Source organism: Notothenia rossii (genome assembly GCF_949606895.1).
Source record: "Notothenia rossii genome assembly, chromosome: 2".
Taxonomy (NCBI): Eukaryota; Metazoa; Chordata; class Actinopteri; order Perciformes; family Nototheniidae; genus Notothenia; species Notothenia rossii.
This window is the reverse complement of record NC_136904.1, coordinates 87745811-87760079: the sequence shown is the minus strand read 5'-3', so window position 1 is coordinate 87760079 and position 14269 is coordinate 87745811. Positions and strand designations below refer to the sequence as shown.

The 14269-nt window shown below is 38.3% G+C and overlaps 1 protein-coding gene across 1 annotated transcript in view; it reads right to left on the bottom strand.

Moving 5' to 3' along the window:
- parp4 (poly (ADP-ribose) polymerase family, member 4) overlaps window positions 1-2720 on the bottom strand; it is a gene marked incomplete at its 3' end in the record, with an annotated part of 35368 nt that extends 32648 nt beyond the window's left edge. The window contains exons 1-2 of the mRNA XM_079665795.1: window positions 2616-2720; window positions 1787-1942 (exon numbers count right to left, since the gene is read on the bottom strand). Of these exons, the coding sequence (XP_079521921.1) occupies window positions 1787-1927 (141 nt within the window). The 5' untranslated portion in view covers window positions 1928-1942; window positions 2616-2720. The remainder of the gene's footprint in view (window positions 1-1786; window positions 1943-2615) is intronic.
- Between the last annotated feature and the right edge of the window lie 11549 nt (window positions 2721-14269).

Genomic DNA, 14269 nt, shown 5'->3' with positions numbered 1-14269 from the left:
GGTACTAGCACTTTAAATGGTTTGGCTTAGTTGAAGCTAAGGTACTAGCCCTTTAAATGGTTTGGCTTAGTTGAAGCTAAGGCACTAGCACTTTAAATGGTTTGGCTTAGTTGAAGCTAAGGTACTAGCACTTCGAATGGTTTGGCTTAGTTGAAGCTAAGGTACTAGCCCTTTAAATGGTTTGGCTTAGTTGAAGCTAAGGCACTAGCACTTTAAATGGTTTGGCTTAGTTGAAGCTAAGGTACTAGCACTTCGAATGGTTTGGCTTAGTTGAAGCTAAGGTACTAGCACTTTAAATGGTTTGGCTTAGTTGAAGCTAAGGTACTAGCAATTCGAATGGTTTGGCTTAGTTGAAGCTAAGATACTAGCACTTCGAATGGTTTGGCTTAGTTGAAGCTAAGATACTAGCACTTTAAATGGTTTGGCTTAGTTGAAGCTAAGGTACTAGCACTTTAAATGGTTTGGCTTAGTTGAAGCTAAGATACTAGCAATTCGAATGGTTTGGCTTAGTTGAAGCTAAGATACTAGCACTTCGAATGGTTTGGCTTAGTTGAAGCTAAGATACTAGCACTTCGAATGGTTTGGCTTAGTTGAAGCTAAGGTACTGGCACTTCGAATGGTTTGGCTTAGTTGAAGCTAAGGTACTAGCACTTCGAATGGTTTGGCTTAGTTGAAGCTAAGATACTAGCACTTTAAATGGTTTGGCTTAGTTGAAGCTAAGGTACTAGCAATTCGAATGGTTTGGCTTAGTTGAAGCTAAGATACTAGCACTTCGAATGGTTTGGCTTAGTTGAAGCTAAGGTACTAGCACTTCGAATGGTTTGGCTTAGTTGAAGCTAAGGTACTAGCACTTTAAATGGTTTGGCTTAGTTGAAGCTAAGGTACTAGCAATTCGAAAGGTTTGGCTTAGTCGAAGCTAAAGTACTAGCACTTTAAATGGTTTGGCTTAGTTGAAGCTAAGGTACTAGCAATTTGAACGGTTTGGCTTAGTTGAAGCTAAAGTACTAGCACTTTAAATGGTTTGGCTTAGTTGAAGCTAAGGTACTAGCAATTCGAAAGGTTTGGCTTAGTCGAAGCTAAAGTACTAGCACTTTAAATGGTTTGGCTTAGTTGAAGCTGAGCTACTAGCACTTTAAACGGTTTGGCTTAGTTGAAGCTAAGGTACTGGCAGTTCGAATGGTTTGGCTTAGCTGAAGCTAAGGTACTAGCACTTTAAATGGTTTGGCTTAGTTGAAGCTAAGGTACTAGCACTTTAAATGGTTTGGCTTAGTTGAAGCTAAGGTACTAGCACTTCGAATGGTTTGGCTTAGTTGAAGCTAAGGTACTAGCAATTCGAAAGGTTTGGCTTAGTCGAAGCTAAAGTACTAGCACTTTAAATGGTTTGGCTTAGTTGAAGCTAAGGTACTAGCACTTCGAATGGTTTGGCTTAGTTGAAGCTAAGATACTAGCACTTTAAATGGTTTGGCTTAGTTGAAGCTAAGGTACTAGCAATTCGAATGGTTTGGCTTAGTTGAAGCTAAGGTACTAGCACTTCGAATGGTTCGGCTTAGTTGAAGCTAAGATACTAGCACTTTAAATGGTTTGGCTTAGTTGAAGCTAAGGTACTAGCAATTTGAATGGTTTGGCTTAGTTGAAGCTAAGGTACTAGCACTTCGAATGGTTTGGCTTAGTTCAAACTAATACCTACATAATTCTTGTTTCTCAGTACCCTCCTGGTTGAATGCATTTATTGTAAGTCGCTTTGGATAAAAGCATCTGCCAAATGAAATGAAATGTAATGTCCCACCAGCCGGAGGGGGTCTGAGCCGAGGTCTGGGGCCTGTGGGCGGCTGTTGTTCCTCAGCTGCAGACCCTCAGCCTGCAGGGTCTCTCTCAGAGTCTTGTAGACCTCCAGAGCTTCCTCTGAGGTGGACAGGTGCACCAGCATATCCCTCACTGCCGCCTCCTGTCAGCACAAACACAGATATGGGTTTTGATCTTTTTACAATGTTCAAGTTACTCTATAACTGAAGTCTGATCGAGTCCCAAATGTTGATTTTATGGTACTCTGTTCAAGTTATTTGCTCCTTTTGTTTATGTAATGTGACGTGTTATAAAAAAAAGTGTCCATCTTAGTCTCCTGGTGATTGCTGGAATTGATTTGTTGTGGTTCGCTGATGTTTACTCAGCTCGTGGTCTTTTCGGTTTTTCAGATTCTTTAACTTCAGTTAACTTTAACATCATATTACAATAGACAGCATGTTGAAAGACATAAAGGAGAATATATTATAACTGGGTCATAAAGCCAGAAAAATGAAATGTCCAGCATTTTAATCTGCAATTAAAGCAACATGAAAAAAAACGTTGAATAACAGAGACAGAATCACGAGTCAAATAACATGCATAGCAACTCAAAACCAATATTTAAATAATTTAGTATGTCTAGGGAAACAGTAAATTACTATACAATTACAAACAGCTTGAAAAAAGAAGGGAAGGCAGGAAGTTTAGAAATAAAAAATGGTGATATGAATTGTGTGCAGTTTATGAAGTTGAATGAAATTAATCAATGTCTAAAAAGTAAATAAAGTCATTTATTAGCTCAGCAAAGTAGTGTTATATAAAATATTTCAAACCTTGGCTTCGATATCGTCCTTCCATTACCTGACCACCCGGTACCGGCATCCTGTCTCTCCTCTGTAACTCTGAAGCTCCAGCACACACCACGTCCTGCTGTTTATCTGCAGAGAAATGTAGGCTATTAACAAAACACATTTACTGTCGAAGCAGTATAAGAAAAGCTTAAAATAAACTGCAGCTTTACCTTTTCAAAGATTGAATACTTTGCCACTTGAAAATGATCCGGGTACTTTGGAAGAGTCGTATCAGTTTCAGTATAAATTCTGTGGAATTGAATGAAAAGGAAGATGAATTCATGCATACATGTTATTAGGGAATACAAATGTTTGCAGAAATGTCGACGTAATGTTTGAACTCTTGTGGTGTTTTTCATCCAGTTGTTTCTACCACCATGTTAGGAAGTATGGGAGCAGCAACAAATGCATCTTCACACGGAGAACATTGAGATTTAAAAGAAGGACAGTTTTCTATTTATTCATGGAAGTTATTCTTCGTGACAAAATGTGTTGAGCCTGAGTGCACAAAGCTATTCTCTGTACTATCTTTTAATTCTTTGTCTGATGGAGCAGGAACTGCTAAGAGAGACAGGAATAGGTCACCAATCAGCTTGATAAAGGTCTAACCAGTGCAAAGGTCACACATATTTACAATCATAACAAAAGGTCTGCATGACTGAACCTTTAACCATCTGTTTGATTCATACAATGTAACTATGTCATGTTCAGCTTCACCACTGATACCCCAGGGTTAATATAACAAACTTCTTGAGAAGGGTCGATGTTCACACCTGAACTTTTCCAAGATGTTTCTGCTCTTCCCTGAAGTCTCTTCCCTCTTAGAGAGCTCGCTGTTGCTCGATGGTACTTTGGACACTAAAATACAAAAGACACAAGAAAATACACATGAACGACACCTCACTTCACTTGTTCTGCAATAAAAGTATTAGAACTGGTGTGCATTTAAACCTGAGTACACACAGGCTATGTAAGCTTTGTGGGCTCCTATGAAAACACACTTCACAAAGCTCTAGATTTACAACACTGCTGAAGGTTATGAAAGAAAAAGGCTGCTCTGAAGATAAACCTGCTGACTGAGTCTCAACTGTACTTTTTAATCACAATGTCCATCTATCAATGTGGAAACTGAAGTGGGAGGACATAACAATTGATCGACAATAAGCTCCGACTTGTGTCTGTTCCTGAGAGCAGATAAGCGACTCGGAGGAATGTGTTGGAACCGGCTGGAGTCATGATTCTGATTGAGTTAATCTCCGGAAGAGATAGTAAAAGCGGAAAAGTAATCATTACAGTCCTTCACCTCTGTATACATATACAGTGCATAAAAACCCACACTGCACACACTGCACATTTTAAAACAACGCAAATGTATTATAAAAGCTTTATAGGCCGACACGTAAATAAGGTGCATTCCCAAATATCAGAGTTAGGGGTCTATGGCCTTCACCATCTTCCATTCACCGCTGCAGTAACAATACATTATTGTCCAATGGGGATCAATTAAGCTGCAGTGCATCAAATGGTAACTTGAGAATCCACAATAACTGATTTGATTTTATATTCCACTGTTGCTATAAGCCAGGAGTTTCAAACTAAATGTCATCACGGGCCACATCAGCATCAAGGTTGCTTGCACTCAAAGGGCCGGTTGTAACTTCAAGACGATATAAATATACATATATAAATATTTAATATATATCAAATAATGTATTATATAATATTACATGATTACCTCTGCATTGGATTATTATCGGATAGGGTAATAACTTCATAATGAACTACGTCTGAAAGCAGAAGTCTAGGGCAAATAATTGCAAGTCTCTTCAGTGCGCATGTCACAAAACGATTTTAAAAGAAAAGCCAAATTCTGAAGAAAAAAAAAGTCTAATTTGAGATGCATTGTGGGGCATGTAGTTTATGTGCAATGTGCTTCTGTAAAGCGGCATGTAACTGTATAATAAACATATGATATTCTTTGCAAGCTCTTGTGGGGCCGCATGAAATGAAGTCGCGGGCCGGATTTGGCCCCCGGGCCTTGAGTTTGACACCCCTGCTATAAGCATTTAGGGTTGCAGTGTTTCTGGACAGCAAAAAAACAAAGATTCAAGGCCTTTATGTTTTATTGCTAATTTTAAAGTTTCAAGGATCCCATGGAATCATGATATACTACTTTACTTCTAGTGGACCTTAAAAGAAGACCTAATAAAGGATAGTTATATTGTTTAAAACATTGTGTCTACATTAAAAGAAAAAATTGAATGACTCCCTAAAGGTTGTATGCATTATGCAACCAGTGAAGTTGCATCCATGTCTGTATAAAATGCCGTCACTTCCTAGTTTTATCCAATTACACATTTGTGGGAAATTGTCATAATAAGCATATTAAATAGGAAGATCAAAAAGGGCTGTGTGAGGTCACAGTGAACGTGACATCTGACCACCAAAACCTAATCAGTTCTGTGTGCAGCCAATTTTCGAACCCTGTTTTAAGTGTAATGTTTTGTTGCATATAACATGTGCTTAGTAGGCTTTTTGTTAACAATTACTACCTATGCTGATAATACCTTGATGTGAGATTGGACTACGCCTTGGTGAGGAGGGGGGAAGAGGAGGAGAGAACACAGAGGGAGAGGAAATGTCCAGCTTGTATTCATCCACAGGCAGAAGAAGTCCCTTCTCCAGGCAGCTGTTCACATATTCCACCCCGACCACAGGCGTTTGGTATTTCTGGATGCTATGCAGCCTGTTGGAGCTCAGGTTGGATACATCATTGGTCACTATCAGAGAGCACTGTGGGAAATGTAGGCAGAGAGCAATACATGATTTTTCTTTAACAGTGCAACACAAGGACATCGTTTTATGTACATTAATCATGTTGGAGGAAGATATTTCGTTTTTAATCAAAAGACCATAGCCTGGCAGTATAGGAAGTGATCACACCCTCTGACCTTTTTATTGACAACAAAGGAAATGTTGCCTCCATTCTCTGTTATTGCTGATTTCAGTTCCTTCTTCTCCTTGTAAGGCAACGTTTTCAGCTCAAACAGCACAGAGCAGTTCTCAAACAAAGCCATGCCTGTGAGGAGAGAACACACCAAAATACTTTATTGGAAAATGAATCATATAATACAATGTTTTCCATCTGCTTAATACTTCTGGTGCAGTTGAACTGTCAATATATGTTGTAAACTTCAACGTGAGACCATAACGCGACAATATGTACAGTGGGACACACCCACACTGACGCACACAGAAAAAAAGAAATAGCTGAGAAGCAAACCCGGAAGTATTGCCCTAAGGTAATACAAATATAAAAATGAGGGCATTAAAAAGATGCAAAACATGCCACAATGATTATATCAGAAACTGAATACATCTGGATGCACTTTAACACAATTGGCAATTGGCAACAATTGTTATTTGCATATAATAACTTGTAAAACTTGTAAATAATACAAGTTAAAACAACAAAGTATATAGGCCTATGGTTTTAATGTTTACAATGAAAATGGCTAAATTAGCTCTCCATGACATTTGCATATACAAGTACCACATAGCTAGCAATACACTTAGTTCACATTATGCATTATCCAATATCTAGTTAAATAAAGAAACTGAGGTTTACTTAACTGTTAACATCCAGGAGATACTTCTGCAGTTGTGGTCAGAAAGTCCAGGTTGACAGTAGTTCTAGGATAAGGGGAAGTGTTGAGAAATACAGAGCTGTCACTACTGCGCACAGGTTAGCATAAAGCTAGCAACACACCGTGTTAACTTCCGGTGTGCTTGTGTTTTCAAAATAAAGGTTGTGACATTGACGTTAAACCCAGTTGTGGAAGAAGTGATACCCAGGTGTATTTACTTAGGCGTTGTAAAAGAAGATATATCCTAATCAAAAAATACTCTGTACATTTCCAATATTCATTATTGTTGCATAAGTAAAACAATAGAAGTATTACCAGTGAAATGTAATCATCAGAATGATTTGGTTGTTAGTGTTACACAGTGTTATTTTATTATAACAAAATATATTTTTCAGTTTTTATCAAAAGATAGCATTTGTATGTAGTCTGGTCAATGTGGAGTATAATGATATGGGTAGAGTTTGGTATGGGTAGCGTATGATATGGGTAGAGTAGTACAGCAATGTGTACCATGTACATTTAAAAAGTAAATCGATACCATGCAATATAAAATGTCTATAAAAGAATAGAATAAATATACTGAAGTCAAGTACAAATATGTCATCATTATACTTAAGTACAGTACTTTATAAAATATACCTTCACCATCATAGTTTTTACCCTAAAATAATTCTCACTATTATAATGTTTAGCATTAAATGCAAATAATACAAACAACGTTTCTGTTGTTTGTGAATTCGACTACATGTTGAAGGTGAATGTAAAGAGTTAAATATCTTTATCATCTAATACCCGTTTGTCCCCTACTGATAAGACACTTTTCTTTTATTAGGCTAATGTCCCAGTGCTTGTAACAGAAATAAATAGCATACATTACATGTAAAAAAAAAAAATCAGCTTCTTTGTGATTTAAAAGAATATTCTGACGATTTGTGCAATAGTCTAAAAGTATTTCTTTAAGGCTCTGAGACCTTTGCTGCAATCCTTTTCTGTAAGACGTTTACTTTGAAAGGAAAATCAGAAGTGATGTCAGGGTCAGGGTATGTAACTTGACAGAGGCTGACTTCCTGGTTAAAAACAAACAATTTCCAGTTATCCACATGGGCTGAGCTATTTTTAGCACGGACAAAATGCTGCCCTCCTCTGGACGAAGAGTTCTGCTACAAAAAAAACAAGTATGACAAAGTTAATTTCACTATGCTGCCCAGCCTGTTCACCATGCTAAAACAGATTTCACAGAATATTTAGCTGTGGACTCTAAGCACTTGTGTATCTGAGTGCTGTTTTATGTGTGTATTCTGTTATATAAATGAGGATTTAACAGCTTGACGTTTTTTCCCTGGACCTTATTTATTTGAGTTCACAAAAATTCTTATAAAGTGTAATTCAGAGGGGTTAAAAAGCCCACTTACACACAAGTTGGGAACATTTAATTTGGCGAATACTACTACTTATATAGCCTATTGTTCACACACTGCTGAAAATACAATTATTTAACGATGTGTACATTAGTTGAAACACACGTTCCCAGTTTAAACATCTATTCAAATATCAGAATTTTAATTCATCTTTATCTCAGATCGGCAGAGGAAATTGGTTCCTCAGAGACAGAAGGCAGTGACCCACCACCAACCAAACACAGTTATTCAAAACACAGAACTACAGAGATGTATGAAAGCCTGAACCTCCTCCAGTGACGTGAAATATAAATAATATGAAACCAGATGGTGGAAACACACAGTTTGCAAAAGCAGTGATTCAGATACTGTACAGAGCAGCCTGGTCACTCTGCTAGTCGTCACACACAGAGATGACTCAATATACAGAAATTCGTTTTTATGTTTGATTATTATTTGGTTCATTTGGCCAAACAACTACACAGAATGACTGAAGATCCAAAATAGTAAATGCAGATGTTTTACTAAAGGAAAACTCAGATGGCACTTGTCCAACAATCTATAAGCTTAAAACAACTACATTAATTCAACATTTATAAGAGGCTTCATGTTGCAAAATAACTAAATGATGATAAACACTGGTTTTTTTTAATAAACCAATGGAGCAACAATGCATTTATTAACAGTCCCAGAAAAGGGGCTCCAAACAGATCCATGGTAGACATTTCACTTCATTAATAAGGTGTCAAATTATTTATAGGATTAATAATATGTTTAAAGAAATCATCAGATGTGACAGATGTGATCCACAAGGGGGCATGTGAACATAGCTTTTTTTTTCCTGTGCTGTGTTAAGGAGAATGAGAATACTTTTTTTCAATAACTAACCAGTTATATCCAGAAAGAAACAAGCATTATTCAACATTTGAAAGTTAGATTTCTGCGTAGTGCTGCTGTTGATTTGATTCTTTAAACTAGATTATTAAGCATTGCTCACACATTTTCTTTCCTATTTCAGGATTTGGACATCCCCACACCTTACCCTCTATAATTAGTCACAGCTGACAGATTTCAGCTGCTGAGGAGAGTCCTTTGGGTTCTGTCGGCTACAGATTGGATGTAGAAATGGTCACACTGATTCATTTAACACAAGATGGTTTTGTGGAGGGTGGATTTAATGACGTCCACAGGATCCCAATGTTCCTTTATGAATACCAGAAGTCACTCTGATGCCCGAAGCAAGCCCAGTTGCCCTTTTCTAACATAATTACTTTTCTACCCCAAGTTAATTTGTCTGCTTGACTAAGCTAATTGCATTGACAGAGCTCGAAAGCACAACATGGCAGCACCAAAAACAAAAACTGTAACTAGAGTTAATGTATGTTGATCTGTGCAGTACTCATCCCAATACGTGTAGGGCTTTGCGACAGGATATTGGCCCAGGAAAATGTATAACGCCACCGGCTTGGCAAGCATCGGCAGTGTGAGGCACTAAAGAAGTGGCAGTATTTGTGTCCAAGAACATTTGTGGACGGCAAACTGGACCGTAGTCATCCCGCTGGAAAGGAAACGCAGCGATTGGATTGACAGAGAGAACAGCAGGAAGCAGGTTCATCACAATCAGAGCTCCCTTCCGCCCTGTGATTGCTAACCGTCAAAGAACAGGATGAAATCAACTCTGAATGACACACACACACACACACACACACACACACACACACACACACACACACACACACACGCACACACTCACACACACACACACACACACACACACACACACACACACACACACACACACACACCACTCACACTTATGCAGTATCCCAGTGGGGATTTTCACAGGTGCCATTTCTGTCTGCCAGCGGTTACATCATCAGGTACCAGAAACCTCCAAAGCTTCTGAAAATCTGCAGAGAGATGAGAGGATCAATGATAAAAGAAAAGAATATTCTGAATCACTCACAGACACAAGGATAGGAGGCTTTGAAATCATTGTATTCCAAGTGTAATTTTACCCTTAGATAAACCTACCCAACTCTTAATAATTCTCTGCAGCCTGCGGGATTTCTTTTTCATAAAGATCAAAACTGTTTATGTACTAATGATACCTTAGCTATTTCCCCTTGACTGATCCAGCCGCTGCAGACAGCACCTCAGTTTGAGTCGTGTCTCTGTGTGTTTAATTGGAGAACTACTTTAGAGAAAGATGATTGCATGGTGGCTTTGATACCCTGCCCTTTTCTAACTCGTCATCTAAGCTATCTACGAGCAGTCTTTTAGAAGTGACACAGTGAGTCAGCTTTATTCAGAGGAAAGGCTGAATGGAGATATGAGTCATTACTTTCTCATTACTTTATGCTTCCCTTTGAGTTTGCACAGCAGTTTTCGGGATGTGTTTACTGAAGGAACATTGTCACGACATTCATTCATAGTCCAGCTGTGATATCTTAGCTGTCTGGCATGTAGCACTCGAGCTTCAGTCATGAATCAGTAACAATTGATTCAGAAGTGTGCGGCCTGCTGAGTGTTGTTTGAGACCAAATGAGAGCAAGCATTTTAAAGTCTTTACAGAGTGGTTGCCTTTCAGTTTGATATTGCTTCTTTGAAATAATATGACCAGTTTATAAAGCACTATACACAGTAGCTTTGAACCAGCTTATTTGTCTAACATGCCTGCAAAGTGTAACCCAGGGTGTGCAGTTTGCAAATGATTGCCACCCGCAAATTGTAGAATTTTTTTTCAAGCACTACACGTCCCTTGCATGCTCATGCATGCGTCCCGAATATTGAATTTGTTTTGAACAGTATAATAGGAGGGTATTATCTCATGTTGCAAATTGTAGGCTGCATTTTTGATGAAACCAGCCCCCAGGTCCCCTCACACAAGTTGTTCCAAAAAGCAAAAAGCTTTTAGTTTTTGTGCTTCGAGCTATTAGAACAGCCTGCCGGAGGGTCTATTAGCAGCTGAAAGTGTTGATATCTTTAAAGATTAATTTAAAAGCTACCCCCTAAGCCTAGCTTATGCTTATGTATTATGGCCATTATTAATGCATTTTCATCCTTTAATATTTTTTGTTTAAAACCCCCTGGGACCTACCATTTTTGTCTATGACATTGAATAAGCGTGAGCATAATAAATAAATAACCAACAATTGAGGGATTAATTTAGAAGAAAGCAGCTAATCTGCTACATCAGGACCGTGGATAATCAGAGTTGACATCAGTGACCTGACGACCGACAGGCAAAGCAAATGATGACTTGTGTTTTGTAGATGTGGAACCATCACAACCTTATGTGAAGCTGATTGATATAATTAACATAAATACATTGTTGTGCTGCATTTTATTGTTTCTAATTTGATCACCATCATTCATGTTTACGTTATAATCTTACACATCTTGAATATTTCAATACTCATTGTGCATTGTCATTGCTAATATAAAGTAAACTTTCTCAAGTAATGTACTTAAATATCACTTTTACAGTATTTACATTTTATGCTACTTTTTACTCCAGTTTATATATTTGACAGCTTTAGTTGCTTTACAGTTTCCATTTGCTAGCTAATACAAAACATAAATCAACTAATAAGTCAACTTTGACATATGATTATAGGTCAAGGTATCCAGAAGTCACTCAAATTAGCTCCACAGTTAGCAGATCTTCTGAACACATTAGTGCTCCAATAGCCATCATTCAGTAATTTGATATATTCTGAAATGGTCCTTTATCACCAATAACTTTGACTTCTGGTACTTTTGAATGACAATACTTTTGCTTACTTCTTTGATCGCTGAACTTTCACTTGAAGCAGATTATTGTTCAATTGAGTATTGCTATTTTTACCAGTAAGATACCTGAGTACTTCTTACACCACTGCCTACATGCATCTGCCTTTACATTTCCCACATGCAGCGCTGCAGAGCCCGAACCTGCCTGTAGGGGGAGCTCTGGCTCCTGTGGCTCAAACCATTATACTCTGACCACAGATGTGGAAGATAATGGATAGTGTGAGGATTGTGTCCCTCTCACATTCCTTTTTTCAGGAGCCACACATGAGTTTACATTTCCCTGCAAATAACTCTAGTCAACATCTAAAACATTAGATATTTACCCTCCAGATTGACTCAATTAATGCTAAAAAGCTTAGCAAACTCCCTCACTCGTCCTTTCTTCTCCAACTCTGTCTCCTCTTTTTATGCATCTCCTTGTTCTATGCCACCTGTCTGCTTTCTTTCTCTCTTCCTCTGATGTTAAAGTCCAAAATGAAAGAAGCTATTACTGTGGTTTATTAGCTGTGTTGCAGCATCCACTTTAATCTAACCTCCTCTGTTGGAGGATAAACTGCTCAAGGAAAAAACGAACATTTCTAGACACTTATGAGACAGGACTTGATGATACAAATACATCGTTTGTGAAGTTATTGTCCATTAGTGGCTGAGCTAATGAGCTCCCTAACTGAGCTTTTATCCCCACTCAAGCCCGGTACAGAGAAGGAAGACAGAACAAAAAAGCTTTATTCATTTATTTATTCATGTGGAGCTTTTGTGACTAGCGCTAGCATCTTGGCTTGCATGTTAGCTCGTTGTTTGCCAACTAGTCAATGCACCGGAACCACATCTTTTTTGAGAGACTGCAGGTGTTTAGGGCCGTTACTTTATGATGCAGCACCATGTCGAAGTCTAGTTTTGATAGCGTGATAATGACGTTGATTATGTTAGTTTATATTGTGCCCAGATGATGCATAAGTAATGCAATTAGTCGTGTTTAATCACATAATCACAAACTATTGTTCCAGAAACTGTGTACACACACAATTTGCACACAATACACCCCTGCAGCATATTTTGTTCCCAGGGCCCCTAACAGATTTATCCTGCCATGATCCATACAGACATTATATAGAAAGACAAACAGTCCCTATGTTTGTTTCTGCATTCTCCAGGCCTGCAGCAGATTGCTTTGCACAGTAGAATGATCATAACAGTCAGCATTAATATTTTTTTAGCTTGCACTGTTCCCAGAGAGAAGGAGACAGAGGAGGTGTTGCAACCAAAAGGGAAACCTTTTATGTTTTCAAGTAGAGGTCGTTAAGGAAGCTGGGAACAAGTGCTGCAGGTTCAGTTTTAAATCCTTGTTGACATCCATTTCCATTTCCCCCGTACAAGTGCTGTAAAGGAAACACACACAGTGTCTGACCAAGATCGATTATGAGGACTGATTCAGACAATCCTTCCTATATTTAACCTTTGCTTGAAGAGCACAGAATCTGCAAACAGACACACAATGCTTTTCTGGATAAAACTATATAGGATCATAATTGGTCATCACACACACACACACACACACACACACACACACACACACACACACACACACACACACACACACACACACACACACACACACACACACACACACACACACACACACACACACACACACACACACACACACACACACACACACACACACACATTGTTTACGTCTGTAACATAGTGACATCACTATGTAAGCATGCTAATGCTCCAACACAATGTTCATGATAGGCTAAGAGGTGGGACATTTATTATATTTCTCCTCAGAATGAAACAAATAAAGACCTTTTTGAACATTAAAGTGTGTAAACATGTCACAGTAGAGACACAAAATATAAATATGAACCTGAAAATGTGCATAATAGGTTCCCTTTAAGCATCTATTTCATAAAATGACCGTGACCTCTATCCACCATTAGCTTGAATTGAAAGGAATGTTTACGTGAGCTGAAATCGAGTTTGTCATTCATAACTGAAAGGCGTTTTGCCTTGGGCTCAGAGCATGTTAACAGACAATGAGCTTCCTTATCAGAAAACAGAAAATTATCCCACGCCAATTGCAGTTCTGCATCATGGAGCACTAATGAAAGCACAGTAGATAAAATTAAGGTACAGGTGCAAACACCTCAGGAAAATGAGGTCCCTCAAACTCATTTCAGAGATTTCCAGTCAAACAAAGGCCCAGCGAGCGGTAAAATCTGACTCCGCTTGCCAAACAGTATTAAATTGGCTCATTTTGTCTTCCCTCTCTCTCGCTTGCCAGGTTTCTGATAACATATTCAATATAAAGCTGGCAGCAAATTAATGGCTCCTGACATAATAAACAAAATTCGATACAGTTTGCCTCGCCTGTGGGTGTGAAGGCAGTTCACTTCATAAATGTTGGCAATATGCGTCTCATTAATTAACAGACTGTCGATAACTGTAGTTAACATTGGAGGACTGGAAAGCGATTATACGACTAAACTACAATAAGTATTTCAACAATGTTATACTTTTTTTCCCGTTGTATTGATCTTTGGCTGCAGTTAACTCGGACCTAGTGCCATTACCATGTATATTCTGGCTCTTTGTTTGGTCATCTGGCTTAATATTGGCCATTATGAATAAGTGCCATGGTTCTGAGGGTTCCTGTAAAATTGTATTCCTTTACAATTAATAGTTAACTCCATAAAGTGTATTATGTACAACCCGGTATCACGGCAAGACTGTATTGTGTGAAAAGAAATGTAAGATGTTGTTTCATTGCTTATATATTTATGATCCACGT